The sequence below is a fragment of the Palaemon carinicauda genome, chromosome 3, assembly GCF_036898095.1.
Source record: "Palaemon carinicauda isolate YSFRI2023 chromosome 3, ASM3689809v2, whole genome shotgun sequence".
NCBI classification, from domain to species: domain Eukaryota; kingdom Metazoa; phylum Arthropoda; class Malacostraca; order Decapoda; family Palaemonidae; genus Palaemon; species Palaemon carinicauda.
Genome location: NC_090727.1, coordinates 49188506 through 49202158, shown reverse-complemented (window position 1 = coordinate 49202158; position 13653 = coordinate 49188506). Strand labels below are relative to the sequence as shown.

The window sequence follows — 13653 nt, the reverse complement described above, 5'->3', positions numbered from 1 at the left end:
TCAAAAGGAAATATTTCATATTCATTTCAATAATATTAATAAATTTAAATTTAAAAGGACAATCCGGAATCAAATGGCTCCTTCATTCAGAGTTTTATCATTCCTGAATTTGTCGCAAGAAGTGAAAAGAAGAAATGATAATTGTGCATTGACCAAATCTTCCAGCAACAAATCTTAAGAAAAACATAGAAGTTGAAGAGAGGAGGCTCTGTGCAAAGAAGAGGAAGATGACTCTAGAGAAGGACAAAGTAAAGGAATGTTTGTGTCTGGTACTCACCAACATCGATCCGAGATGAGAAGTGAAGGAATTAACACTTTGAGAGAGGACCTGATTTTCCCTGAGGTCAGACTCTATTTCCAGAATGCAGATAATGTCTGTTGTTTAGGTACATTGCCTGGCCCTTCCGGCCATGCACAGGCTCTAGCAATTCGATAAATATAGCTGAAAAGAATCGTGTACTGAACTAGCCACTATTTGGAGATGCAACAATCTCTCTCTCTCTCCCTCTCTCTCTCTCTCTCTCTCTCTCTCTCTCTCTCTCTCTCTCTCTCTCTCTCTCTCTCTCTCTCTCTCTCTCTCTCTTTGTAGCCCATAGAAAAAATGTTTAAAAAATCACTTAGGGGAAAGCTTCTACTCCTCCCTATTTGAAGATATTGAATCTCATCCAGTATTTATCCTGAAAACATAATAAACATGAACGAAATACTGTGAAAAGAAAATATATGTTAAATGCATCTTACTTAACAGCTGAAGACAAATCAGTAAAGCAGAATCCATATAACGAAACTATTGATAATAGGTAATTTTCAGAATTATTTTCTAAAGACAAAAGTTGAATGTTTGAAAACCATAAGTTAATCTTCACTTTTAATTATGATTCAGAAACAACAACGTAATTTAGGACAAAACAGATACAACACACTAAGTTGCAGTTATTTGTAGACGTTTGGAAAATAAGAGGACTGGAATCCTTGGTTATAATTACTTAATTGTTCCTTTCTGCATGTCTGTCTGTCTGTCTGTGCTGCAGAAGTGAGACATCTAATTTCTTTCACCTTTGTTTGTGATGATGTAATAAAGACATTACGTTCTATTTCCAAGAAAAAGATTAAGGGGAAAAATGAATATCAAATTAAATACAAAAAAGTACTGTGGTATGAAAAGGTTCTAACAATGTTTTAATGTAATAGATTCTCGAAGAAATATTATTTATCATGAATAATAGTAATGATAACAATAATGATGATGTAGAAAACTTTTGCAAAAGTTACCCAAAGGAAAGTAATCTTATATATTCCATTCAATTCAATAAGGACAATAACTACGGGTATTTTTCTTTCCTTCAATTCATTTATAGAAGAAACTCCAAAGTCTTTTCCTTAAAATCTTACCTCATCTTTTTGTCTCTTCTGCAAAGTCCGTCTCAGTTATGTGTTCCTTCTCCTCTCGTCAGAAGTTGACTCAATGGGTCTGACCGACGCTGGTCTAACATATCAATATCTCTTGAGTCTAGCAGATGACAGTGGTCAATATCCTTGGGCCCCAGTCAGTCAGTCAGTCTGTCCGTCAGTCAGTCATTCAGTCCGTCAGTCCGTCAGTCAGTCAGTCCGTCAGTAGGTCAGTCAGTCAGTCAATCAATGTTCAGTTCTACCAGTTCATCTGATCTGTAAAAAGGATAAAATGTCTGCAATCAGAAGAATCTTGTTGTGATATATCTTCACTCTGATCTTTTATCGCACAACAAAATGGATCAACTAAATATATATGAATGTGTAGTGGCAGAACAGACCTATTTATTATCATATAATATTCAAAGCAGGATAGAAGTTGTACAAAAACACTTTCTATGTAGGTTCACCGAAAATTATATACTTCTTGTATGATTTTGCATGGACCAATTGCCTGATAAAAAATTAATAAAATAAAGGAGTTGTAGAAAAGGGATCTATACGAATAAGAGGAAGAAGAGGACTCCAGAGAAGGTCTAAGTTAAGGAATGATTAAGTAATTACCGCCCTCAATCCGAGATAAGCATTGAAGACCTGTCTTGATGCTGCTCCCTGATGTCACATTCTGGTTCCTCAATTCAGAAATTGTCTGCAATTTCGTTTAGAGACACTATTTACTTCCGTCCAGGTGTTGGCTGGACTCAGCGTGCCCAACCCTCAAAATAAAAACCTGAGGTGAGGAGAGGTGCTATAGAAAGAGTATGCTGGGGAACTCGTTCCACCAGCCATGGTTTGGAGCTTCCCTTTTTGATCCTGGCATCTGATCCTCTAGGCAAGGAGTAACTAAGGAATTTGCAAGGAAAGACTCGCTGAGAGCAGGGAGATGTCCTAATGACCTTTCTCTATAGTGCTGATGCAAGAAATATTAGTGGGAGGAATTCCGGAAGAGAAGCTCGTCACTTAATCATTTCCCTGCAAACCTACAATAAACATACAAAAATAGTTATTTTGGAAAAACAGAATTATCAAATACCTCTGACTTAATGGTCAATGATGAATTGGTGAAATAAATGCAATGTCTTAAAACCATTATAAGTAGGTACCTTTACAATTATTATCTAAAAATTTTACAGAGTCAAAACTTATATTTCATTGTGTAAAATAAAAAAAACATGAAAATATTCTAAAATAAGTCTAATCGTATATATTTTTTTGGAAACTTATATTCAACATGAATAAAAGGACTGAATATTAATGTTACTTTTCTCATTCAGTTTATTAAAAGAGTAATTCCAAGTATTACTCTTCCCATTTCTTTCATTAAGAGCAGAAACTACAAATATTACATTTTCATTCAATTGATTAAAAGAAGTAACTCCTTATCATACCCATTTCATACAATGCTTTAAGAACTTTTACTCAAAATTATAACCCTGAAAATCCTACCTCATCTTATTATTCTCTTCTCCAATGTCAGTTTCAGTTCTGCCTTCCTCCATTTTCTGATAAGAATTACATTCCATGGGGCTGACGGACGCTGGCCTAACATGTCAGCTTCTCTGAGGTCCAGCAGATGACGAGGAACTACATCCTTGCGAAACAGTCAGTCAGTCAGCCAGTCTTCTGTTGTATCAGTTCATCTGATCTGCAATAGGAAATAGCATCAATATATGAGGCCATTACAAAGGTCAAGCTTTTTACAAAAGATCGAATCTTTGCAATAAAAAGCTTAGTGTGATAGATAATCCTTTACTTTGATCCTTAATTGCAAAACTAAATGGATTTACTATAATAATATGAATCCTTAAAAGCAAAACTGGTCCATTTTAATATGTACATCCAAAGAAAAAGTTATACTTTCTGATAAGTTTACTTTCATGTTCAAACTAATCAAATACAGAACAAGAGGTTTCACAAAGAACTCACCTGTTTGAAAAGTTTTAAGGTCCTTTTTTCTCATTGCTTTTTTGTTGCCTGATATGAGTCCTTTGAGGGACTTGGGTAGGATTGTTGTCTTCATTCACCTCCAGAGAGAGAGAGAGAGAGAGAGAGAGAGAGAGAGAGAGAGAGAGAGAGAGAGACTTCTTGCTGAAGAGCTGGTGCTTTACAGACGTTATCAATGTAGGCAACTATTGAAAAATAAAACGTTAAAGGTGATAAAAACAACATTTGTTTCATTCAGAGATTTATTTATGATGATTTCCACTGTTACTTATTACCTACCATCGCCTCTACTATCATCAGCAAGCCTTGATTGCCATGAATAGATGTTAGACAATTTTTTAGTGATTCTTAGTACATTCAAGTCTTGCAGCATTTTGCTAAGAATATGACATGATATAAGTCAAGTACTACTTTGTCACTTAAAAAAAAAAAAAAAAAAAAAGTTGCATTGAAATGATTAAACAAAAGCAAATTTCTGAAAATAGTGAATAGAACAAACAACAGATTGAATATAACAATAACCATAATATTAAAAGTTTCCTAAAAATAGGTTTTTATGAAAAGATGTTCAACTTTCCCTAACATTTGTTATTGTCAAGTAGATGTCTGAGACATGATTAAACACACACACACACACACACACACACACACACATATATATATATATATATATATATATATATATATATATATATATATATATATATATATATATATATATATAGATAGATAGATAGATAGATAGATAGATTTATGAAATTCATTTACAGAACTGAACTTTATATGCAGAAAGTGAATTTTATAATCTAATCATTATAAACATAACAATAAAAGTTGACAATTAAATACAGTTCCCAAGAACAAATGGTTGTCATGAAGAAATATTAAAAATTCCCTGAAAATTGATACATTTATATATTTATATTTATATCAATATTTATATTTATATTCATATATATATATATATATATATATATATATATATATATATATATATATATATATATATATATATATATATATATATATATATATATATATATATATATATATATATATATAGGTGGAAGTAAAGCGCAAGGTACGTGAGGCAAAGAGGGCAGCTGACCTGAGGTGGGGTCAGGGACTGGGTCATTCATATGAAGAGAATAAGAAGAAGTTTTGGAAAGAAGTGAAGAGAGTAAGGAAGGCCGGCGCAAGAATTGAAGAGACAGTGAAAGATGGAAATGGAAGGTTGTTAAAAGGAGAGGAGGCAAGGAAAAGGTGGGCGGAATATTTTGAAAGTTTGCTGAATGTTGAGGATGATAGGGAGGCAGCTATAATTGCTGTTCCAGGTGTTGAGGTGCCAGTGATGGGAGATGAGAATGAGAGAGAGATTACGATAGAGGAAGTGAGGAGAGCACTAGATGAAACGAGAGTAGGAAAAGCATCTGGTATGGATGGTGTGAAAGCTGAGATGTTGAAGGAAGGGGGTGTGACTGTACTTGAATGGTTGGTGAGATTGTTTAATGTGTGTTTTGTGTTGTCAATGGTACCAGTAGATTGGGTCTGTGCATGTATTGTACCACTATAGAAGGGTAAGGGAGATGTGCATGAGTGTTGTAATTCAAGAGGTATTAGTTTGTTGAGTGTAGTTGGAAAAGTGTATGGTAGAGTACTGATTAATAGGATTAAGGATAAAACAGAGAATGCAATCTTGGAAGTACAGGGTGGTTTTAGAAGAGGTAGGGGTTGTATGAATCAGATTTTTACAGTTAGGCAGATATGCGAGAAATATTTAGCAAAAGGTGAGGAGGTGTATGTTGCGTTTATGGATCTGGAGAAAGCATATGATAGAGTTGATAGGGAAGCAATGTGGAATGTGATGAGGTTATATGGAGTTGGTGGAAGGTTGTTGCAAGCAGTGAAAAGTTTCTACAAAGGTAGTAAAGCATGTGTTAGAATAGGAAATGAAGTGAGCGATTGGTTTCCGGTGAGAGTGGGGCTGAGACAGGGATGTGTGATGTCGCCGTGGTTGTTTAACTTGTATGTTGATGGAGTGGTGAGAGAGGTGAATGCTCGAGTGCTTGGACGAGGATTAAAACTGGTAGGTGAGAATGACCATGAATGGGAGGTAAATCAGTTGTTGTTTGCGGATGATACTGTACTGGTAGCAGACACAGAAGAGAAGCTTGACCGACTAGTGACAGAATTTGGAAGGGTGTGTGAGAGAAGGAAGTTGAGAGTTAATGTGGGTAAGAGTAAGGTTATGAGATGTACGAGAAGGGAAGGTGGTGCAAGGTTGAATGTCATGTTGAATGGAGAGTTACTTGAGGAGGTGGATCAGTTTAAGTACTTGGGATCTGTTGTTGCAGCAAATGGTGGAGTGGAAGCAGATGTACGTCAGAGAGTGAATGAAGGTTGCAAAGTGTTGGGGGCAGTTAAGGGAGTAGTAAAAAATAGAGGGTTGGGCATGAATGTAAAGAGAGTTCTATATGAGAAAGTGATTGTACCAACTGTGATGTATGGATCGGAGTTGTGGGGAATGAAAGTGATGGAGAGACAGAAATTGAATGTGTTTGAGATGAAGTGTCTGAGGAGTATGGCTGGTGTATCTCGAGTAGATAGGGTTAGGAACGAAGTGGTGAGGGTGAGAACGGGTGTAAGAAATGAGTTAGCGGCTAGAGTGGATATGAATGTGTTGAGGTGGTTTGGCCATGTTGAGAGAATGGAAAATGGCTGTCTGCTAAAGAAGGTGATGAATGCAAGAGTTGATGGGAGAAGTACAAGAGGAAGGCCAAGGTTTGGGTGGTTGGATGGTGTGAAGAAAGCTCTGGGTGATAGGAGGATAGATGTGAGAGAGGCAAGAGAGCGTGCTAGAAATAGGAATGAATGGCGAGCGATTGTGACGCAGTTCCGGTAGGCCCTGCTGCTTCCTCCGGTGCCTTAGATGACCGCGGAAGTAGCAGCAGTAGGGAACTCGGTAGTATGAAGCTTCATCTGTGGTGGAAATGTGGGAGGTTGGGCTGTGGCACCCTAGCAGTACCAGCTGAACTCGGCTGAGTCCCTGGTTAGGCTGGAGGAACGTAGAGAGTAGAGGTCCCCTTTTTTGTTTTGTTTCTTGTTGTTGTCGGCTACCCCCCAAAAATTGGGGGAAGTGCCTTTGGTATATGTATGTATATATATATATATATATATATATATATATATATATATATATATATATATATATATATATATATATATATATATATTACAATGACCTTTATAATCTGGAAGTGATCTATATATTCTAACCATTAAGAAAAAACATTAATCAAGGATATGAATTAGATTTTGGAAGCTGTGACACTTGCTTGAAGAACTTCTTTTTGTTCCTTTTTGTTCTCCATTTCTTCTATTTTTATTCTTCATACCCTGTCGAATAAAGAAATAAACAAAATAATAATAATAATAATAATAATAATAATAATAATAATAATAATAATAATAATAATAATGAAGGAAGAAGACCACACCATTACGAAATACACTTTGAATAAATGCAATGAATAAACCCCAAAGTTAATGAAGTAAACATGAGCGAAGATTATTCTATTCATTGTAGAAAGATGTAATAATGATAATAAGGGAAAGGCAGAAGATGAATGTGATGAGAGTTGAAGGCAATGAGGAGATAATTGAAGGGAACATGAAATACTAAGATGCAAACACATATGATTGAAGTTTCTGATCAAATGATAACGAACAAAATAATTAGAGATAACAGGAGATAATAATGAGATGGAAATTGCTATACATATCAACTCTCTCTCTCTTTCTCTCTTTCTCTCTCTCTCTCTCTCTCTCTGTATATATATATATATATATATATATATGTGTATATATATATATATATATATATATATATATATATATATATATATATATATATATATATATATATATATATCTTCTTAAGAATCATAACTAATAATTAAAAAGCAAAACTTTAATCTTAAAGAAATATCAATTTTGAAACTAGGCCTATAGTGAATACAGTTTACTTATCCTGGCTCATCACCTGCTGAAATGTTTGAAACGTTGGTGGAAGAGAGAGAGAGAGAGAGAGAGAGAGAGAGAGAGAGAGAGAGAGAGAGAGAGAGAGAGAGAGAGAGAGAGAGAGAGATCATACAACACCCATGAAGAACACGAAGAAGAAGTATAAAAAGAAGAAACAAACTTACCAATGGATACCTTCTCTACATCCGGTGGATTCCTTTGCCTTAAGATCCATCTCTCTGCGTAAGGCTTCGTCATCTGGTCGTTCATCTTTTGGGAACTCGATGTAGTATTTCACCCTGACTCCCTTTAAGGAGGCGAGGAGTCTGAGGATGACCTCAGGGCTCCTCGTCCTCCCCAGGGAACACAGAGGAAACTTGATTGACCCAAACGATCTATTGGGAAGAAGAAAGAAAGGAAGAAAATGGGATGAAATGAAAGGAAATGAAAAGAAAAAGAAAGGAAATCATGTCACCCACATTTCTTACCCATTTTATGCTTTTATTGTTATCTTGTTTTGTTAAGATGGACAAGTGCATTCAGACATATACACGCACACGCACACACGCACACACACTCGCAATTGAACACACACAGTATTGAAATTGTTTGTATATAGTTATTATTCATGACCCAAAATTTTATGTAAATTGTGAATAAAAGTAAATACTTCAATAACAATGGAAAAAGTGTAGAAATAAATAAAAATCTTTTCCATTTCTATAATTAATAATATCTTTTTTATTATATTTATCATTATTGAGTTTACTTAATTCTCTAAGAAAATAGGCCTATGTCCAGTCCAAAATAGATATACACACATGTATATATATATATATATATATATATATATATATATATATATATATATATATATATATATATATATATATATATATATATATATATATATATATATATATATATATATATATATATATATATATATATATATAATAATAATAATAATAATAATAATAATAATAATAATGATAATAGTACTCTCTCTCTCTCTCTCTCTTTCTCTCTCTTAAGGAATAATGTCTCCTCACCTCCTTGCATCCTGTGGTTGCAATGTCCGAAGGATGTCCCCAACCTTTTCGATGTCTTCTTCCTTGACGTCCCTGACAGAGACATAGACACCTGGATCCTTCTCCAAGAAAGGGATGGGGCGACTGACGCTGCTGACGTCGTTGACACTGAAGTGAATACCTGAAAGAGAAGGAAGAAGTAGAAGAAGAAGAAGAAGAAGAAGAAGAAGAAGAAGAAGAAGAAGAACGTTGAGAAAAAGGATTATCAAAACTGAACATTTTCTATGTGTTTCTTTCTTAAGATTCTAAAGGAAAAGGTCAAATGGGAATAATAATAATAATAACTGCAGCAACGAATTTAGAGGCAAAAGAACTAAAAACAGTAGAGCAATGTTTGCCAGTGCCTCATTGAGGTTGCGGTAGTGTGTGCGTTTGCGTGTGTGTGTGTTTCTGTGTGTGTGCGTTTGCGTGTGCGCGTTGGAGTCAATACGTGTGTGTGTGTGTGTACATGCGAGCATTGCAGCGGCTCGCATAAGGTATGTCATCAGTCTCCTCATGAAACCCTCACATTATTCACTGTCCAAATCACCTCAGCCAATAACAACTCAGCTTTATTTGACTGTCACAATATCATTGGTCGAAAGAAACGTTTTCAAATCCCCTTTTCTGATTAGTTCTCCCGTTCTGGTAACTCCGCCCACATCCTTGTAGAGAACCAATCAGCGCAGGGAGGAGGCGGAGTCAGGAGGAGCCGCCTTAGTTTCCTATTCATTACAATCATGATCACTATGATTCATTTCTCTCATTATTAGTGAAATCAACGCCATAGAAATGAGACATTTCCTTTTAATATATGGAAAGAAATAAATTAAAACTTAACATTGAAAGCTTTTATATCAACTAAAAATCAGATGAAAACAATATTTCCCTTTTTGTAAAAATAAAACTTGACTGAGACCTCTGAATATAATGTTCTACATCTATAGAGTAATAATGTTGATGATAATGATGTTATTGATAATAATGACAACGATATTCACAATGAATGACAGGATGAGGGAAAGGAGGCGAGGTATTATAATGTCACTCAGAGGAAAAAAAAACAGAGAAAATTCTTACCGAAATATCCAATCTCTTTTGTCTTTTCCAAAGATCGACAGAAGGCGTCGAGACTGGGTTGGTCTAGAGGCCTGACATAAAGGCTCCTAATATTTGGAGGAATTTGGAACGTTGGGTCCCAGATGCCTTGGTATACCATACAACTGTTCCAAAGAGAAGAAAAGAAAAGAAAGAAATAGTTATTGGATTTGATTGGGAATTTTATTATCAAGTTGACGATGATGATGATATAGAGGATGATGACAAAAAGGAAAATTAAAAAAGAATAATTTCGTAAAACATGGAAATTAATATTAACGAAAAATGAGAAATTAAAATCGGTACTTTTTTCATGTTTAGCCGACTTATTTTGAGTCTAATTGTGACAATGATGATAATGATGATACTGACAATATAAAATATATTGTTTAAAGACTAAAGTTGATTGTTAATCCAAAGATTATGGGTTCTCTCTCTCTCTCTCTCTCTCTCTCTCTCTCTCTCTCTCTCTCTCTCTCTCTCTCTCTCTATATATATATATATAATATATGTATATGTTTGTATGTATGATCATGCACCAGTGTATTGTCACAAAGATATTTGATTATTATGGTATCTTGCAATATTCAAAATAACTGTGAAATAATAACTTACTCATTTGTGAGTAGATTCTTGATTGACTCTCTCTCTTCTACGGTCGGCTCTGAATCTCCGAATAAATGTTCCCATAGCTCTATTCTTGATGGGTTGATGAGATGCCGGCAAAGTTGTCTTTGCAGTTCAACTAACCCATTAGTTTCATGAAGGTATAGTGTAATTTCAATTTCCTCTCTGTTTGGGAGAGGGGGATCTGCGGCTCTAAAGATGGCAATGTACGCATCAATTGTATGATCTTCAATAATGGTGTTGGTATTGAACCTCTGTGCTATCCATCTTGAAGAAGTATGATCCCATTTGATATTCTTCAAGACTCTTAGCAAGGAGTCTGCGTCGTTCACTCCCGACCTTACTAGGAGTTCCAGTGCCTCAATCTTGGCATCTCCTGACACCTTCATCTCGTCCCCGTCACCCACATGGAATAAGCTGATCATATGTATCAGCATATTTTGATATTTGTGAAGGTTTTCAGGAAGACTCCCTCCAAGAAGCATTTCAAAGATCTTTTTAACTGTGGCTGTGTTTACTGATTGGTTTGTCAATATCATAGGGAAAGACAGAGCAGCCATGAATTCCATCATCCCTTTATCCGGGAAACTGTAATGAAAGGAGCCTTGGGAAGTGGTCACTTTCTTCAGGAAGGCACCAATTAGTTCTTCGGCTGGCAATCCCAAACTATGACAAAAGGCAGACAAGTTATTGATGGTGGATTCTGGAATATTGATTTCATCATTTTGCAATGCTTTGAATGATTCACAACATAGTTTCTCAATAAATTTCATGGTTCTAATCTTTAAAGTTGGTTGTAAGAAAGCTGTTTTGGGGTATTTCGCCAAACGCTCCTTCAATTTTGATAGAGACAAAAGGTGAAATTGCCAGTAGAGCTCAGCTTCAGTGGTGTTGTTGCTTATAACCTCTGGTTTAATCATCCACAGAATTGTTACAAGAGCGAGATTTAAGGGTAGTGCCCACACCTCACGCATAGTGTGCATTGTTTTCCTCAGATACTGCAACAATTCCTCTAATGATTGCAAGGGAGAATTGCCTGACCTCAATACTGCATAATACTTGCATACAAACTCTTCTCTCTTCGCCTTTGGAATTCCTTCAATACTAATTGTAGACACAGTTGTGTAATCAGATTTCACTTGATTGTTGAATCTCTCCTCAAATTCAGGTCTGGTTGTCACAATAACACTAAGGTTGCTGGATTTCTTCAGTGTCAAAACATCTTGGAATAATTTTGATGATTTATCATTCAACTTACCATACCCATTTATGATGAGAAGACACTTGTAAGCCAAACACACATCAATAATTTCATTATCTCGGAATCTCCGGTGAACGTCTCCAAAATACGCCACTAACAAGTCTTTGAAAGATTCAGTGGAATCCCTGCAGTCTACATACAAAAGTATGCCATAGTCTTTAAGGCCTTCGATGTCGTCCTTCTTACTGAGCCAATCAGAATTGATCTTCTTGACCAGTGTGGTTTTCCCCATACCTGCCATTCCCTTGATCAGTAAGAGTTGACTGGGATCGTCATGAAGTACATGATTCAGTATCTCCTCTATAAGAACACTAGAGGGGCCACTTTCCTCTTCTAGCTTCATTTCTGTGTAAATCTTCTCTACTGGTATGTTGGGGTTAGAAGAGGTTCCTGTTATCAGGTTGAGAGGATTAATGCTTTTCAATTTTTCAAGAATTTTCTTCAAACAAGGGAAGCCTTCCTCTTCCAATAACCTCATCTTTTTTGCGAGGTCAATTTCGCTTTGATAATCATCAAAGACCTCGGCTCCTATACCTCCCTTTCCTATCTCATGGATCATTTGTCGTGTGGTATCAAAATCTCTGTCCATTTCTCTTTCGATTTCTTCTTTATCCTCAGGGTTTACTACATACCCGAGCACAACAAGTTTTAAGCTCCCTTGAATTTTTATTGTAAGTTCATATAATTCATTTATTATGACAGAACACCATCCTCTGTCAATTCTCGGTTTTTGGGCTGTTTCATTCCACTTATTCTTCAAGACGGTTAAAGACCTTTCTGGGTCGGAACCATTTTGTTTGTGCCATTTTTCATTATTTCTTCCAGCTAAACATCTAGAAAACCGAAGAAGCGCATAAATCATAGGTATGTCCCATGTATTGTGTGATGAAGGATTCATGAACTTATCCCATTGATCCTTTGAAAGATTCCTCTTGACTTCATTGATGTTGACCCCTTGGCTTTCGAGGTAGTCTTTGAAGTTACTTCCTCGGTCCCATCTGGGATTCACCCAGCAAAGGATCATGAAATAAAGATGCTGAATGGCTTCCCTGAAAATCTTCCACAATCTTACGGTTGACTCATCAAACTCATCGATTAGGATCGAAGGAGGAACGGTGTGTCTGTACAAAAGAGAAAATTGAATTGACAAAAAAAAAAAAATAAAACACTTCCAGGTGACTACAATGAAAAGAAATATAAGAAAATATTGATATTCATAGATAAAATAAAATTAAAGAACCTTTATACAAGAAAAATCACTCAAAATTGGCACTATATATATATATATATATATATATATATATATATATATATATATATATATATATATATATATATATATATATATATATATATATACATATATATATATACATATATATATATATATATATATATATATAAATATATATATATATATATATATACAAATATATATATATGTATATATATATATATATATATATATATATATATATATATATATATATATATATATATATATATATATATACAGGAAGGTTGGGGCATCCGGAACGCCTTAGATTTAATATAAATAGGATGGAGAAAAGCCATCCTGGCATCATACATGTATTTTCCAAATTTTCGAGACTTTGGGTCTCATCATCAGGGCTCTAAAATATACAAAATATAAAAAAAAAGAATCAGTATTAATATTAATACAAATGGAACAACATAAAAGTTAATTATAATCATCTGAAAAATAAACTAAAAAAAGAAAAATATATATAATTAGAAAGTGAAGAATGCTTGAGTTAGTACCTATCTCTAAGGAGTTAAAAACTGAGTGATGGTGTCTGGTTTGGAAAGGAGGATGTCAACTATGCAATATATAGAACTGTGGATGAAGTCTAACCATTTAATGGTGGCACAAGCGGTTTGATTGTTAACGACTCCAAAACAGAGAGAGAATAGTCATTGGGCGCTTGGGTGATAATGCGAAAATCCTTATATGAAAATGATGTTTTACATTTATTACAATGTTCTCGTATGTTGGAAAATTCTTTCGTTTTCAAAGTACATCCCGTTCGGTGACTGACTCCGAGATGAGAATCGATTCTGACTTTGAGCAATATTTTGGTGGCTCCCTCGTATTTCCCGATCTTACATTTCGGGCAAGTAAAGCAATATACCACCAAAGACCGCATCAAAGTCGGAAGTTTA

The 13653-nt window shown here is 35.0% G+C and overlaps 2 protein-coding genes across 2 annotated transcripts in view; both read right to left on the bottom strand.

Moving 5' to 3' along the window:
* LOC137638285 (uncharacterized) overlaps positions 1 to 13653 on the bottom strand; it is a 302371-nt gene that overhangs the window by 238489 nt on the left and 50229 nt on the right. The window lies entirely within an intron of this gene.
* LOC137638286 (uncharacterized) overlaps positions 6621 to 13653 on the bottom strand; it is a 21518-nt gene continuing 14485 nt past the window's right edge. The window contains exons 3-7 of the mRNA XM_068370353.1: positions 10197 to 12590; positions 9564 to 9706; positions 8466 to 8625; positions 7599 to 7808; positions 6621 to 6789 (exon numbers count right to left, since the gene is read on the bottom strand). Coding sequence (XP_068226454.1) covers positions 6783 to 6789; positions 7599 to 7808; positions 8466 to 8625; positions 9564 to 9706; positions 10197 to 12493 — 2817 coding nt within the window. The 5' untranslated portion in view covers positions 12494 to 12590 and the 3' untranslated portion in view covers positions 6621 to 6782. The remainder of the gene's footprint in view (positions 6790 to 7598; positions 7809 to 8465; positions 8626 to 9563; positions 9707 to 10196; positions 12591 to 13653) is intronic.